General features: G+C 46.6%; 1 protein-coding gene across 1 annotated transcript in view; it reads right to left on the reverse strand.

Moving 5' to 3' along the window:
• The window catches only part of LOC104271065 (filamin-B), a gene marked incomplete at its 5' end in the record, with an annotated part of 47,967 nt that overhangs the window by 3,108 nt on the left and 28,355 nt on the right, over positions 1 to 16,504 (reverse strand). The window contains 15 exons of the mRNA XM_009865627.1: positions 2,631 to 2,807; positions 3,820 to 3,952; positions 5,841 to 5,956; positions 6,047 to 6,184; positions 6,637 to 6,903; positions 7,470 to 7,592; positions 7,899 to 8,051; positions 8,684 to 8,887; positions 9,272 to 9,430; positions 9,584 to 9,757; positions 10,035 to 10,163; positions 11,710 to 11,850; positions 12,713 to 12,815; positions 13,543 to 13,617; positions 15,558 to 15,805. Coding sequence (XP_009863929.1) covers positions 2,631 to 2,807; positions 3,820 to 3,952; positions 5,841 to 5,956; positions 6,047 to 6,184; positions 6,637 to 6,903; positions 7,470 to 7,592; positions 7,899 to 8,051; positions 8,684 to 8,887; positions 9,272 to 9,430; positions 9,584 to 9,757; positions 10,035 to 10,163; positions 11,710 to 11,850; positions 12,713 to 12,815; positions 13,543 to 13,617; positions 15,558 to 15,805 — 2,340 coding nt within the window. The remainder of the gene's footprint in view (positions 1 to 2,630; positions 2,808 to 3,819; positions 3,953 to 5,840; positions 5,957 to 6,046; positions 6,185 to 6,636; positions 6,904 to 7,469; positions 7,593 to 7,898; positions 8,052 to 8,683; positions 8,888 to 9,271; positions 9,431 to 9,583; positions 9,758 to 10,034; positions 10,164 to 11,709; positions 11,851 to 12,712; positions 12,816 to 13,542; positions 13,618 to 15,557; positions 15,806 to 16,504) is intronic.

The raw sequence follows: 16,504 nt of genomic DNA on the forward strand, positions 1-16,504 counted from the left end.
TCTTTCTCACACCCGATGTTACAAAAGCAACCTGTTGTTAAATACGAAGGGGTAGCTGGATGCAAGAGGAGGCTGCACAAGGCTGCAGGCAAGGAGGGACAGCGTGCCTCCCCTCTGCATCCTTGCACAGGCCAGCCCCAACCAGGGGCTCTGCACCCTGGCCCCTCTGATCACACCGTGTCACTGCAGGGTGGGTGGGGAAAGGGGACAGAGAAGCTATTTAGGACCAAAATAGATTTTGGCATCAAAGACTGACTTAGAGAGAAAACTCCTGGAACAGGAGCCTTTCTACTGGGTGCCACAGCCCATGCCGACCCAGCCTCCTCGCATGGCTAAGCTTGGGAAAGCTTGGCGACATCTCACTGCCTGGACTCTACATCAGCAGCAAAGAGCCCACAAAAAAAAAGCAAGAGAGATGAGGGGCAGGAGGTCTCCTGGAGGAGATGGGTGCTTGAACTGCTCAGCAACAGCACTCCAAGCAGTTTGTGGCAACAAAAGCTTGTTTAATTACAGCATCTGGTTAACTCAGCTGAATTATTGCTGCTCATCCTACCAGATGCTGTAATTAAACAAGCTTAACTCAGCTGAATTATTGCTGCTCATCCTAAGCCAAAGACACAATGCCAGCAACACAAGAAAAAAGCAAGGCTTTCAGCCCCCAAATATATTACTGTCAAACTGTCTTCAAATATTTATGATCTTTGGGCTCTTGTATCAGGCACTACTGACGAGGAATAAAGTGCTCAAGCTCAATCAAAACCAGGATGGTTATGGGAAAGTTTACTACAGCTACGACTGAAGCATGCAAGCGTGGTCATAAACTAGAGAGAAGTTTCTAGCCTTTCCACACAAGAGGCTGTTGTGTCGCAATGCTGGAAGAACTCGGCTCCTACAACGATTGTACCATCTTTCAGTGCTTTTGCAGTAAATCTCACTGGCACTGCCTGCCTGGGAGGTAAGGCAGTCAGCTTGCAATATGCACCCTGCTCAACGAGAGAAAAATTAATTTCCAAAGCCAGAAAAGCTTCACAGCTTCTCAGTGAAGGCTTCTTATTCCGAAGTCACCGCTTTTCCCGTGCCCCAAATGAAGGCTCACATTGTTGGAGGCTGCAGAGGCGCAGCCCTCCTGGGGGGAGGTTTCAGGTGCTCAGCCACCAGCTATTGAAACCTCCACACTAGACCATTGTTCAGAAACACTGCTCAGCAGCTCCCATGGCACTGAGCTTTTGGCAACAGCCAGGATTCAACAAGGGGGCATAGAGTAACTTTGCTGAAGTTAAACAGTCTATTTAGATTAAAAACAAGCCCAAGCACCTTTATAGATGGAGAAAAATTCCCCTGTCCCTGATGCACCAATGGCTAGTATTAATGAGTGCTTTTGTTTCCACCTATTAAAGCAGCACAGGCTATAATACCTTTATTTTACACAGTATATCTGCACATTTCCAGAACCAACTGCTTGTTTTTTCCAGAACAGCAGAAACTTTGACTCAACAACTAAGTATTCTTTCTTTTCCAGGGGAAAAACGTATGAAATAGAATCCACAAAAGATAGCAGTAGATAAAAGGAACTAGCTATTAGATTGCATATCAAACAGGAAAAAAACCCAACCAGTTTTATTCTGCTATTCACCTCTGTGTGTGGCCCAAGAAAGCACACAATTAGAATCATAGAATGGCCTAGGCTGGAAGGGACCTTAGAGATCATCTAATCCAACCTCCCTGTTACGAGCAGAGACACCTCTCAACTAGATCAGGCTACTCAAGGCTCCGTCCAACCTGGCCTTGAACCCCTCTAGGGAGTGGCCAGCCACAACATCTCTGTGCAATTTATTCCAAAGTCTTGCCACCCTCGTACTGTTTTCATACTTTATTACTAAGGCTATAAATAATACAAATTAAGAAAAAAAAAAAAGACAAAACAACAACCCTAAACCCTACATTCTTGAGATCTATCAGATGGGGCAGCCACAGCAGATAACGAGGAGTCAGACTTCCAGGAAGAGTCAGTGTTCATGCTGCATCTGAAGCACATATAGAACACCACAAACAGAACAATCCACTCTACTCCTACAGTTCGCGCACCGTATTGCACTTGAAATTTCTCAGAAGTGCAAGCACTGAAGGCAAGCTAACCAGGTACACCTTCACACCCATTTAATTAACAGGGGCACTCAAGTTAAACAAGACTCCAACTAGACAGCCAACTCAGTGTCCGCATTCACAAAAGCCTCTGGCCTTTGCAGACATCCTGCTCAGGTGCCGAAGGGAGCCAGAGCATCTCCGGAGCTCTGAGGGACCACCAGCATGGAGCTACCCTACCCATCCCAATTGTAGCCCAGTCGCTAACCAGTCCAAGTGAACTCGTGCTGCAGTTGTTGGAATACAGAGGTTTCAAGTTCGTTAAGGCTCAGTAGAGTCTGCAGACTCATGAATTGATGGTTATAAGACTTGAGGAGCATGCAGGAAAGCAAAACTAGCCTGCGCCCAGGTCGGCAGAGAATGTGGGTTAGTTCAGCTGCCTTAGCAAGGAAAGTCATATACAAATGTGCCTAGGAATAGCTTTTCTGGCTGCCTCAGAAAGCCAGAGTGCAAACAGGGCTGTGCCAGAGCTGCAGAAGAAGGGTTACCCGTGGTACCGCTCTCCAGGCCAGATCCGTAAGCTGTGACGAGTGCAGGATTGCCTGCCTGCCCCGGCTCGCCAACACGCACTTTGAAAGGGCTGCCCACGACATGGCTTCCGTTGAACTTCACGTCAATTGAGTGGATGCCATTTTCATGGGGAATGAACCGGACAGCATACTTATCTGCAAGAGAGAAATGGCTTTTCTAATACATCAGTAGTAACAATAAAACAGCAACTAAACCCAGGGCTGGTTAGCAACCCAAGCAAAGCTTGTGTAATACTTCAACGTATTTTGGTACCAGCTTAAGCAAACTCAGATACACAAGCTGCTAAGCTGATATTTAAGTAGGAAAATGCTGTGTTTATTGCAGAAAGTGTCACAGATTGCATTCTCACCTTGTCTACAAGGACCTGATCTCAGCTGTCATCTAGTCTGCAGGGTGAGTTTTAGGGTTATTTGCCTCACACATGCGCTAGATGTGACAGCTTAATCACAGCCCAAGCTGTCAGCAGTCAGGGAAGCAGCACAGAGAAGAAAAGCAGCTGGTAAGAGCAAGCTAAATCTTACCAGTGGGCTGGGCATGCTGCTCTGACACCACACCTTTATTTAAGGGAGTCAGTTTGCAATTTGCTAATATTTAACATTTTTGATTGCATGTGAACCCAGAGGAGGGACTGATCCTGCCCAGACAGACAGCTGCTGTCTGTCCATAGTACAGACCATTACTCATTTGGACTTCAAGTGAAAATGAAAAGCTCATTGCTGAAACAGGTGTTGAGCTTTCTGTAGTGTTTGCTTATGTTCAGCTTCCTCGACATTTTGTATGAACGAGTGAGTGCGAGTTAAAAATAAACTGTTAGTCTGAGATGGAAGCATAGCTTTGAAAAATAAACTTCTTCCCTGGCTAATTCAACAACCACATCATATTTTGTTTATGACTAATGTCACTGTACCTTCACTGGTAAGCCAAGACTTGTGTGTTACACAAGTGAGGGCTCAGTCACTTCACGAGCTATCTAGGAAAAGAACAGATAACCCTGACCGAATAACTCTTGACACCAGGAAGTCATTCTCTGAGCCAGGTGCTTATCACTGGGGTACACTGTTCACAAGCCAGAGAGACTAAACCACTTGCCCAAGCACATAAAGGAGGTCACCCGGTCTGTTTCGACCAACAGGAAGCCATGCTCACCTGGCTCCAGCTCAGACACGTGGCACTCTTCTACAGCTCCGGAGGGGCTGTGAACCTTAGCATCGATCTTGCCCTTTGCCCCGTTCAGCCTTATAGCAAAGGATGCTGGCTGATTAACTTTTAATCCAGACTCCTGAGAATGCAACAGTCAGATTATCAAATTTAAACATCTCATTTCAGACACCATAAGATTTGTTGCAGGGAAACAACCACTTCAGCATAATTGTTGGGGTATTTTTCAGGATTTCAACAGAAGGTGTATAGTCATGACTTCCATTAACTCTCAAATCAGAAGTGCTCTACCTCTCAGGTGGTGGCTGATTTAGAAGTCACCCACACTGGCTGGGCTGATTTTTCCCATGGTAACAAACCATTTTTGGAAGCCAGACAACTGTGCCAAATCAGGCAGAGGCAGATTTACGAGACTAGTCATATGCTATCACTGAAGTCAGCCCCTGGTTTTCAGGCACTTGATTTAAAGGATGTTTAAGCTATAGCTCCATTTTCAGTTGTTCATTCATTCTAGATTCATTCAGGGGAAAAGCCTCTGACAATCCAGTTGCCTGAAAGAGTAACATATGCATGTTTATATTTTCCACAAGAGGCTGTGTTTAGAACGTCACCACAAAGACATCTTAACATGAGAAACTAATTTAAAACGCAAAACCAGATGTTGCCGTGCTGTCAGGCCATCGGTGGAAGGCGAGGCAGCTCAGCATCCATGCTGCAGAGGTCCTCAACTGAAGAAGCCCATGCAGTTACTCTTCGGTAATATTTTATGCTGAGCATACTTTACCTGATTTTGTTTTCAACTAAATCCTGAAGAGGGAAATAAATGTAACTGAGTAGAACTGAGGTACATTGTGTGAAGAAAGTCCCTGATGGGGGTTTAGCGGAGGCTGATGCTGCACCCTGCGCTCCATTACCAAATACTCAGCTTTATCTGCCTCTCCAGGACTTAGTTGAAGTGAGTATTCCTGTCAAAGAGTCTTTAAATGAAACACAAGAGAAACATCAATACCACAGTGACTAATTAACGCCCTTGTAACTCCTGGATAGAAGAGATACTATCAGATGAGGCTGTCATGATTCATTTACACAGTCAAAGTGGAAGAATCCCACAGTCCAGGGGAACTCCTGGGAACAGCTGGGATATATCTTCCCCCCCGCCAAATATCCCCAACAAATAACAAGCCTCAACTGAAGCCCTAATTGCTTATCACAACACAATGCGGACTGAGGTACAGTATTTTTAGACACAAATCCTCAGTCTCGCGTCCAAGCTTCTGGCTTTGGAGACTGAAGTCAGGCCTTTAATGTTACTTGTATTTTAATGCCTGTAACCACACACACGCAAATGATACGCTGAGGTTAACAGAGGAGCCCAGATCAACTACAAAGCTGTGATTCACTCTGAGAGTCTCTACTGCTCATGACTCAGCTGAGCTGCGGCTGTGTGGTTCAGTGAGGTCAGTCTGCACCCTGACCTCACGGCGGGGCCCCCTTCACCCACGCAACACGAGTGCTCCAGCACAAGGCTGTGGCATCGCCTCAACTACGCAGCCCTACACTGCCTTGCCCGCAAAACCCCAGCTCTTCAGACCACCAGCCAACCAAGTAATGCGGTACTAGCATGATCAGCAGTGGTCCACATTATTTTTTCAGTTCTCCTTGGGCCTTCCCCCAGTGGAAGTGGAAAACGACTTTCAGCTCCTCCAATGCTACTCCTAGAGCCTCTTATTCTTAATGCCCAAGTGTTACCACCTGCAATACATATACATGCAGATGAGCCTTCTGCCTTCAGATTCTGGCTAGCCAGAGCTGGGCCAGCTCTACCAGACTAAGTCATCAAGGGACCCAGCTGCCAAAAACCTCTCTCTGGCTGCAAGCTGAGATTGAAAACCACCACCAACCAAGCACAAGGCTATTACTAAGAAGAAAGGGCAATCATTTTGGTCTTGGAGAACAAGGACGAAATCAGTCTGTGTGGCAAGTTGAGGAGATGTTTCCTTATGTCTCACCTGAAGACTAGTGACAGTGAGCCTGCGAGCATCATCAGAGGGGGCGATGACAGGAACCAGGTATGGGCTTTCAGGAATGTGCTCATCATTGAACTTGATGGACACCTCATAGTTGCCTGCAGGGAGAAAAGAGGCAGTAAGCGACCTTAGAGTCTTTGAAAGTAGCACTAGGTGTTATTTCAGTATGATTTGGTCTTGCTATGTACCTGGCTCTTGAACTATGTATGACACACCACAAGATCCATCTTTATGATCCTCAAAAGCGATTTCTGCTTTACTTGGGCCTTCTACAGCAATAGACAGTCCTCCAGCTCCAGCTTCCCGTGTCCATATACTGAACTCAGCTGTTGAAGCACACAAGAGCAAACAGAAGAGTAAGTCTGCTACTGCTGGGCTGCAGGTTCTTCCTAGCAAACTGTGCAGCATCCCATATGTGTATGAGGAATGGTACCTTGTCCCATCATCCTGGGTGATAACACTTAACAGTTTCTCCAAGAGGCTCTTATTAGCCTTGATTTAGCTATCAGCACTGTTTAACACACCTTACAACTTCAAGCTCATCCTCTCAGAGCAGTCAGTTTCCAAAATGCGGATTTCCAGACCTCTCCATCCACACAATGCAGCAATATTATTTCTCCATGTTTTTCCACTCAGTCCCCCTGGCTGGAGGTGACCCTATGGTGTTACACCAAGTTCTGCTCAACCTCTTGGGAGGAGAGGCCAACAGAAACCAAAGCACCACACTGCAAACGTGCGCACGGCAGGAACTGGTGCCTCACAAGAGCAGAGGACTCACCTGGGACACCTGTCTCCCCACGTTCCAGCCCTGGGCCTCCAGCTCTCACTTTATGGGCTCCTCCCTCGCCCAATGGCCCCACGGTGAACTGGAAGGGGCTGCCTGGCACTGGCTGTCCTCTGTATTTCACATCCACTGTGTGGACCCCCATTTCTTGTGGCACAAAGCGGACACAATAGGTGTTTTTATCAGCTTCTACAATTTCAGCATCGAAACTTCTTCCAGAGGGACTAGTTACCTGGGCTGTCATATCCCCACAATCAATTTCTAACAACAAAAGAATAAAGAAAAATGTAGATTAGAAAGTGACACAGGGTTTTGTTATTTTGGTTTTGGAAGCAGGACCCAAGCTCAAGTGATTACACAGCACAAGTGAGAGAAGAGGCACGTGGGTGCCAGCCCGCACGCTCAGACACATTCTGCCGAGCAGCCAGTTTCAGCTTACCAGGTGCTGCTGAGGCAGATGAAGAGGCTGGATAAGTGCAGTCAGCTAAGACTGACCTGCATGATTCACATCTGCCAGACTGCAACACAAACACTCAACAGCCAAGACTATGATCTTAAAAAACTGGAGACAGCGTGAGATGTGCAGCCCACTCTCCAGCCTGCTGTACACAGGACAGATTAAGGCCACCCTGGCACTTATTTCTCCATGTGCTATGATTATGCTTATTTTAACCTGTTCAAAGAGACCATATTACCCGTGCTTCTTCCCTAAACTATCTTCATATGAGGATGTCTCAACAACACTGAAGTTTCTATTTCTACTGCTTCAGGTACACCTGCACCATCCAAGTGCAGGTTACGGTTATGTAGATAAGGACAGTGCTTACCTGGAATTTTTAGGTTCAGATCACATATACTTCCTACTGTTGCAACAGAGGGAGCCCGTCTTGTTCGTGTGATGCTTTCCTTAACTCGTCCTTCACCAGTTATCTTCACAGTAAATGGGCTGCCTGAAAGTACCACACAAAGTCACTCCTTCCTCATCCACTACACACTGCGCTGAGGGGAGGAGTGAAAGCTTCCTCTGACTTGCAGTGGATTGTAGGGGAAGGTTTGGATCTAACTTATCTGGCTCTAAGTGCAATACACCCACGTAATCCTTGCTGCTTATGGAGGGTACTGGTAAGACCTCTCTAAATCTTTGGGACTTGTGGTCCAAGCCAGACCATACAGCCCACCCTCAGTTTCCGTACGCTGGTCAGCTAGGTAAGGCTTTTGCTGTACCAACCAAAGAGTTGCTGAACACTTCAGCTTACCTGGAATATGTTCATCTGCAAATTTAGTGGAGACAATGTACACACCAGGAACAGTTGGAAAATAAGACACTTTGCAGGTTCCATCTTCTAGGTCTTCAGTTTGGATATCTACCTTGCTGGGTCCTTCAACTGCCAGGGAGATCCCACCATAACCTACAATACAGCTAAGTTAGTCTCAGATTTCCATAGTGCAGTAGTACAAATTTGACATAAAATAGTCCAAACCCATAACAGTAACTAGTTGGTAGGTTTGTATCAATAATGAGCACATGTGAGTTGCATGATGCTTTTACAACACTTTGTGGTCTAGCCAGTCAGATATTCAAGGCACAGCACGCATTTGGCTCCTAAAATGTTCTGACCATATCCTTTTTATTTCACTAATGTTGAAAAGTAAGCTCTGAAGATTGTTAGCTCCACATTAAACCAACAGGGAAATATCTTCATCATTTCTTTCTTGCTATACACAGCGACACCAGAACCAGCAACATGAAATAAAAAAAAAAAAAACCAGACCACCAAAACGCTCCACGAGTGCTTCGGTGACAGATCCTGTTGGCTGTGACAGAAGACATCAGACAAGACAATGCAAAGCATCTCAGAAGTCAATACCATTGGCTGTAGTTAAAAACTGACAGTAACGATGGTGCAGGCTTAATACACTATTTGCATCCACTGCTTTGCAGCTTGTGACCTTGTGGTCGCATGCCAAGGGCAACAATGCTCTTGTTCAGAGAGAGCATATGTCTCACAGTATCTCGGAGTCCCTCTGTGATGGAACTAACCTGCATCTCTTGTGTCTACAATGAAGTCACACATTTCAAAGGTTCGTCCTTCTATCAAGCCACGTCCAAAAACTCTTGCTCGTCTGGCATCTCCTATCTCAGACTGGACCACCATGATTGTTACAGGGCTGTTTGGTACATGGCTCCCGTTTTTCATGATGCTAACCAGGTGCTCTCCTACTTCCCGTGGAATGAATGAGATGCCTACAAAGCAAAGAAAGGCAACAACTTATTCACTCTTTATGCATTGATTATACTTGATTTCAGTGCCTTTATCACACCAAGAAATGAAATACTGAAAGAGCACTCGCTTTCCACATGTTGAGGTGTTGCTCAAATGAGCACAAAGCCATTCATTTATGCTGACAAAAAGCACTTCAACCATAACTTGACAGGTTAACATGAAAGCTAACATAGGAGGTCATTCTTCATACTCTTCTGTCTTCAGCCAACTGTACTAAACAATATCAACCACTTGGTTTCACAGGACTCTTCTGGGAAGGAGCAGAGGAGTCAGTCATTTTACAGCAAAGCAAACTGGAGTAGAGGCTACTACACTACTCTCAGATGAAGGCTGTCAGAGCTCACCAATGTGGTTATTGGGTAGCCTCTTCAGAAGACATGGCTCATCACGACCAGACGGGGCTTTAATGCTGGCTGTTAGGAGACTAAGATCAGTCTCATTGATGTCCAACAAAAAGTCAGCAGCAGAACCAAGCTTAACATGGGACCGTCTTCTGTTATCATCTGGATGGATAAAGAGAAATGAGTCAGAAAATCCTACAAGGTTAAGCGCAGAGCAAGTCACAGGATTTCATGTTCCTGCCACAAAGCAGGCCCCCCATGCTACCAGAAGTTCATTTTCCTTAAGAAGTGCTGCCGGAAGCCTATGCTTTATACCTGTGATCTTTGCCGTGAAGGGACTGCCTGGGATGTGCTTGTCGTTGTACTTCACCAGGATGCTGTAGTTCCCGGGTAGAGTAGGCAGGTACGTGACTGTGCACGTCCCGTCTTTGTTATCAATGCAGCTGATCTCTGCTTTTGAAGGTCCTTCAATAGCCAAGTCCAGCCCACCTAGGAAACAAGGAGAACAGCGCTGCTGTAAATCACCATATACACGAGGTCTAAAGAGGAATGAATATTCAGTACTTCGTATGGAAGAGGCAGCTTAGATGCACATTTTCAAAGAACAGCTGGAAAAAGAGCTCAGGCCAATCCACTGATACCACAGCTCTATTCGGTCTGTGATTTACCTACCAGCAATCCCAGATTCCACCATCATCCACTAGACATAAGCTGCCTTCAGTTTATTTTTAGTTAAACAAATCACAGGTTTAAAGAACAGACTTACCCTCTCCTGCATCTTCTGTGACAATGGTGAAAGTTGCTGGTTTATTGGCAACCCCATAAATGAGGCCAGGCCCGTAAGCTGACACGCTGCCGCTGTTTGGATAATTCACATAGAACTGCAGAGGGCTCTCTAAAGGGGGAAAAAAAACAAATAAAAGAAGCACTTTTAAGGATGAGTGGCCTGGACCACAAGAACAAACCAGACATCAAGCTGCTCTGACCCAACAGGATCTTATTCTTATGTTTACTGATATCCATGCGCCATTCTCATTACTTGGTATTTATGTGACTGTAATGCATGTAAAAAATGAATAAGCCTTCCCTTTTATCTTCAAAAGATACTTCTCCACACTTTGTCATGACTGAATGTGGAACAAAGTGTTACTCAAATTACCAGAGATAAGCTTCAGTGATATCGCAAAGGGTCTTATTCATCACAAATTTATTTTTAGCACATTAAATCAGAACATGACTCAGAAGCAGGCTTCCAGTTCAGGCACAGATCCTGAATTTCAGTAGCTCAGAATTAGGAGCTAGCACAGCACATTGTCTGATTCAATGAACCTGAACTAGGAAATTTGAAGGGTATCCAAAAACATATTTGCCAGGCTCAGATTAGCTAAGCTGGTGCACAAGAACAAAACGTACAGTCAGCAATAACCAACAATGGTTTCAAAAAAAGGCACAAAGAGCTCTTAAGGCCAAAGCTAGATTTTGCAGCTGAGACAGTCCTAAGTTGGAATACACGATGCCTTTCAAGAAGGAACCGCTGCGGCACAACATCCTTATGGCCAGGCCCAAGGCGCTGGTCTTACTGAACTGGTACACCCATCAGTGTGGCGCTTACGGAAGCGCTGCAGCCATACAACGTGCTGAAGACACTGAGGTAGCACCATGCATCGCATGCTCCCTGCTTCAGTCAAAGTTAGCCTAAAGACCAGCAGAACCAGCAGCCCAGTTCAGGCAGTGCTGAAGGTATTTTGTCTGACGTCTACAACATTCTTTTACAGACCTGCCTCTTTTCGTCCCAGCCCCGCAGAGAACCACGGGGCAGCCTCAGCCTCCAGCTTAGGCTGGGCAGCTGCAGGAGCTGGTGAAGTAAGGACAAAGAAGAGAAGACAGAGGGAGTGAAAGGCAGTGGTTTCTGCCTGTTAAGAAGCAGCCAGGAAGAAAGAAAGATTACAGCACAGCGTGCATGTGTGTTTTGTTTTATTGCACTGAGATGGAAAGAGTAACTATAGCGTTTTAGCCACGCAGTCCTGCCCACAGATTGGAGATTTTACGCCAATGCAGTTTTAAGGATAAACTTATACTGTAACCACTAGTTTTGCTGAACACCGCAGCAGTAAATTTCAACCTGAAAAAAGCGGCAGCTTGAAAATTGTATGTTTCTTCTTCATAATAAAATGCTCCAAAAGCTAGCTTCCAAAAACCAAAATCCATTCTAAGCCTGGCGGGTTCTATTAAACCACAATGGAAGCTCACATGTGCCGGCACTTAATCCTTTGCTTTATTTTCCCTCTGGACTGCTTGCAGATGAGCTGCAGCTGAGCCCTGAGCCGTCCTGGGGCAGTCGTTACTGCAGCACATACAACCGGGCCATAGACACCTTAAGGGGGAGCAGCTGCATCAGCAGGATGCGCTCGGATTTGTGTCACCCGCTTTGTCAGACTCACCTGGGATGTGCTTTCCCATGTATTTTATGTGCATTTCATGCAGCCCGACCTCAGTAGGGGCATATCTCACTGTTACTGTGCCGTCTTTGTTGTCCACAATATCAGGCGTATCCATCTTTCCAGAGGGCATGTGTACTTCACCTACAAAAAGCCACCATGGGAGTTAAAGAAGAAGCAGCTGCCTGCTTTCCCTCTCCCACCCACAAAGAATTGTCTAGCCATTTGAAACAAACATTTTAAATTGTTAAATTCCTTACCCACAGGCACAAATAGGAGACTAATGGGAACACTAACCAGACATGTTTTCTACTTAAACTACATCAATACAACACAGCAGTAGACATCTGGCAAACAGTTCTATGACCTTACAAACTCTACAGGCAGGGCTGTTTGCATCAACCACCGAAATTTCTACAGCAAGTCCCAGGAAAGGCACTGATCTAACTCATCGTGAGAGACTCGCTCTCTTGCCGCTCTTTTGACCAGGAAAGATCAATTGACCCTTCAGTGGGGACAGACCAGGGCTTGGGGTGGGATTGCTGAGCTAGAGAGCAGGAGGAGACACAGCCCATGCATGCAGGACTTTAGTGCAGCTGGAGTGTTACTGGGGTGACGTTCTCAGCTGCCAGACCTACGGAGGGCACCTGCTTTGGGGAAGGTATGTGACACGAATGCAGGATTAGGCTGTTTTGCAGCACCTACACAAAATAACAGAGCTTATCAAGGATGCATGTAGCTCCTCCAGAGGGCAAAAAGCAGCAACAGGTCCTACAGAGCAGTAGCTCACAGCCTAGCACGAAGTACCCTGACAGCACCAAGAACCCCCTCATTTAACTCAAACCATTGGTGGGGTGTATCCTATTCACCCTCAGCAAGTGCCACTTGATGTGAAATTAAACAACTACATCCCACACAGACCACCCAAGACTGTTAGCTGCAAATGGATAAACAAGCTAACAAAAAGCAAAACCTCCCCGAGAGGCTACGCATACACTTCAGGTACCTGTTATCTCTCCTTTCCTTACAGCAAAGGGGATAACCATATCAAAGGGCCTGAATCCCATGCCATTCATGTCTCCAACGGGGACATAAGCTTCTTCTGTGACCTAAAGGAAGCAAAAGGATGAGGCGTTTCAAAAAGGATGGTAGACCTAAAGAAGTAGTGAGTAACTCCATTGCGAGTGCAAGCAGAGGAGAGCGGGTGGTGATTATGGCAGCCAGCCACAGGCTGGGCTTAGCCAGAGCTGCATCCAGCCAAGCTCTCCTCCGTAACACCACCGCACCGCAGAGCAGAGCAAATCAAACATGTGGCAAATGGAAGACATGCTGGAAAAAAAGTTTAAAAAGAGGTAAAAACGGAACACAAAGGGATGGAAGACAATGTAGCACACACAAGACCCAAAGTGGCTCCATCTGAGAGGATTTAGTTGCTTAAGGCCTGGAAGAGAAAGTGATTTTTGAATGGGGCAGTGATTGCAACATAAAATGGACAAAAGAAACAAGCTTCACAATGTGACTCTGAACTTAAGACACTGTGGTATTTTACTGGGAAAACAAAGTGATGCACTGAGGTTGCTTTTGCCAACAGTAGACATTGCAGAAGTAGAAGCTGTAGGTGTCATGATCCTCATCATGTTTAAATGAGAGTTTATTTGGAGACTTCCCTCAAGCAGCAAAGAAAAAACAGGGTCTGGATCCCCAGAACAATTGATCAAACAGAAAGAATGAACGCAATGACCATAGTGATTCAAGCAGTCCCCAAGAAACAGGCTGTCATCTGAAATGGAACACAGATGGGAGAAAAACAGCTGAAAAAATGTAAAAATTGTGTACCCAAGGGCGGAATCCGGGTGGGGAGACGCCCACTGGCTCCTGCGACCGCACGGCAACATCATCTGCATCTACAGCCTGGGCAGGGGTAAAGGCAGGTTAGATGTTATCCTGGCACGAAGGCATTCCCACCATTCAAAATACGGAACACACAGCTTCTGCCAGCTCCTCAACACTTTCCTCTGCACAGCCCTCCCAGTCCTCTCGCTGTCACAACAACCTGCATCCACCCAGGGAGTCTGGAAAACTGCCTGTACCCCTCCAGGCACCAAGGAAGCTACCAGCAGCACAGCAAAGGGACAAAAGCAGTATGTGCTGGCATCGGGAGCTTGGGAGGGAAACTGGAAAGCAGCACCCAAATACTATCAGAATTGAATTTCCGGTTGCTTTTCTATGGGACTGATGCAGGGAGGCACGGGAAAAGTTTAAGCCCAAGATGCACATCCCCAAGCACGGCGTGGGAGCTGGGAGGCAGGGGAGCCTGCTGCCGTGGGAAGGCTGCTCCCAGCTTGTACGCTTGGGTGAATGACCCAGCCCATGTCCAGTCAGAGCTGCAAAGCCATTCCTCTGATTCATAGCTGGGATAGCGTCGTCAAGACACTGAATGTGTTTTCCCCCAGCGCAGTCTCCCTTCCCACCAGGCGTGCCAAGAGGATGACTTGCAAATTCCCGTCTCCCCCACTGAACCCAAGGAGAGGGGCTGAGGCTGGCGCCCGCTTGGGTGAATGACCCAGCCCATGTCCAGTCAGAGCTGCAAAGCCATTCCTCTGATTCATAGCTGGGATAGCGTCGTCAAGACACTGAATGTGTTTTCCCCCAGCGCAGTCTCCCTTCCCACCAGGCGTGCCAAGAGGATGACTTGCAAATTCCCGTCTCCCCCACTGAACCCAAGGAGAGGGGCTGAGGCTGGCGCCCACGCTTGCCGCTCTGCCAAGCTCAGCCACTCCAGCTCCTCCTGCCCCTTCACACCACGGCCAACAACCCTAACAAAACAGCCCGTTGGAAGCTTATGCGCAGAAAGACTCCACTAAGAAAACAAATGTGAAACAGAAATACTGCTGTTCCGCTGATCTCCAACCCCGGCTGAGACACCCAAGTCAAACACGTACTGTATCAGTCAGCTAGGAAGTGGGAAATTTGGCTGGCAGGGAGCAGGCTCCCTGACCTCGAGAGGAATTTCCTGCAGTGAGCTTTGAGCGGCAACCAAGGGAGTCGTTTTTCTTTTGGAAATCTTTGGAGACACCAGTAGCAATCTGCCAGGGTGGCAGGTAGGAAGAGCTGGTGTGCCTACACCCAAGGACTGACCTGGGTGCTCTGGTCAGGCTTAGGCACAAGTATGGTCACCTGCTTTCACCAACCAAAACGGCCTCCTCAGCTGAGCTTACAAGACCAAGACTTGTTTTGCCAGCACCAAGAACTGTTTTTCATGTGAAGGTTTCAGAGTCCCGAGAGGCACCTAGTCTGCTCCGCAGGGAGGCAGGGGGTTTGTTTGCTTTTTAAATGAAGCATGTTGAAGTACTGCAAGTTGGAAGGAAATTAATTAGAAGGAGGGGGGTTTGGCTATCGTAGTTGAAAATGCACTTGAAAATTATTTTTAAGTGAGAACTAACAGCCTGCTTCCCTGGGATCTGTCAGCAGACCGTTCCTTATTCTGGAGTCAACATTATAAAGAGTGAGAGATGGACAAGTCAGAGGACTGTATCTGACAACGGCTGAAATAATTAGTTGTAGAAGCTGATTATAACCACCCTGACATTATTTAGAAAAAGAACTCCACGGTCAGGAAATGAAAACCGTATTTGTTTAGAGAAGCCAAGTTTTCATCCTCTCATGGCTTCTATCCCTCTTCGCTTAACTGTATTGCCTGCTCAAAATAAGCTCTGCAAGTAACAAGGATTCATTAACTCCAGCTAGTCTAATAAACATCTAAGGAAACATTTGCACAGAGAGTTAACCTATCACCAAATAAAACGTGGCAGCAGAAAGTGGGAGATATTTTCAGAGCAGAGCTGGCTTACCATAACGGTGAAAGGACTGTTGGGAATGTCCACCCCACCAAAGCGGACATAAATCACATAGGTTCCTGGTTTGGCGGCAGTGTAGAAGATATCATAAGTCCCATCCTCATTTTCAACAACATCTGCTTCAGCTTCTGTCCCATCTGGCGTCAGGACGGTGCACGTCACTTTTCCCTTCCCTGCTGATTTGGCGTCTACCACAAAACCAACCTCCTCACCAGTCTTCACAGTGGGTGCAATTCCAGGACCTACAAGGCAATTTTCATTACAGGAAGTGTTCAGAGGACAGTTTTCCCAGGCAGGCCACCCGCAAGGCGCCTGGGAAACACAGCACCAAAACACCAGCCCTGGGGACCCACAGACATAGTTTTTAGAGCAGATGTGCAGCAAGAAACGTTCACAGCATCGGTCAGCACAGTGGCATGCAAGAGTTGGCCACCAGCTTCCCTTCTCTGCAGTCAGAGAGGATGGATGAGAACAGACAGCAGGGGGGGTGGAAAAAAAGGCAGGTTTGAAGAATGCAATTCCTTAATCCATATGCTTATCGCCAGACTCCTTTATTCATAGCTGAAGGCACTATCTTCTGCTCCAGCCAGCAACTCAGCTGATGCTGCCTTAACATGAACCGCCCTGTGTAAGCAGATATAAAAGGGCACAGAAGCAGCCACGGCCACGCTCCCTCCTACATCGCCCACAAATGTTTTTCCACTGCTCTACTATACATTCCCAGAAAAGAAGATCATGAAACAATGCCTAAATTGTAGCAAATGGATCCAGCTTGGAGAATCCTGTGCTTAAATGAGAACTATTAAGTCTTATTTGCAACACATATTTAATAATCCTGCTTTTGATCAGCACTTGTTACCAGGTAAATGGGGAAAAAATCTGCCATTTTAATACCTTGACAGTACTCCAGCATCTACTCTACGGTGACTGCATTTCAGCTT

Source organism: Apaloderma vittatum, unplaced genomic scaffold (genome assembly GCF_000703405.1).
Source record: "Apaloderma vittatum isolate BGI_N311 unplaced genomic scaffold, ASM70340v1 scaffold35192, whole genome shotgun sequence".
NCBI classification, from domain to species: domain Eukaryota; kingdom Metazoa; phylum Chordata; class Aves; order Trogoniformes; family Trogonidae; genus Apaloderma; species Apaloderma vittatum.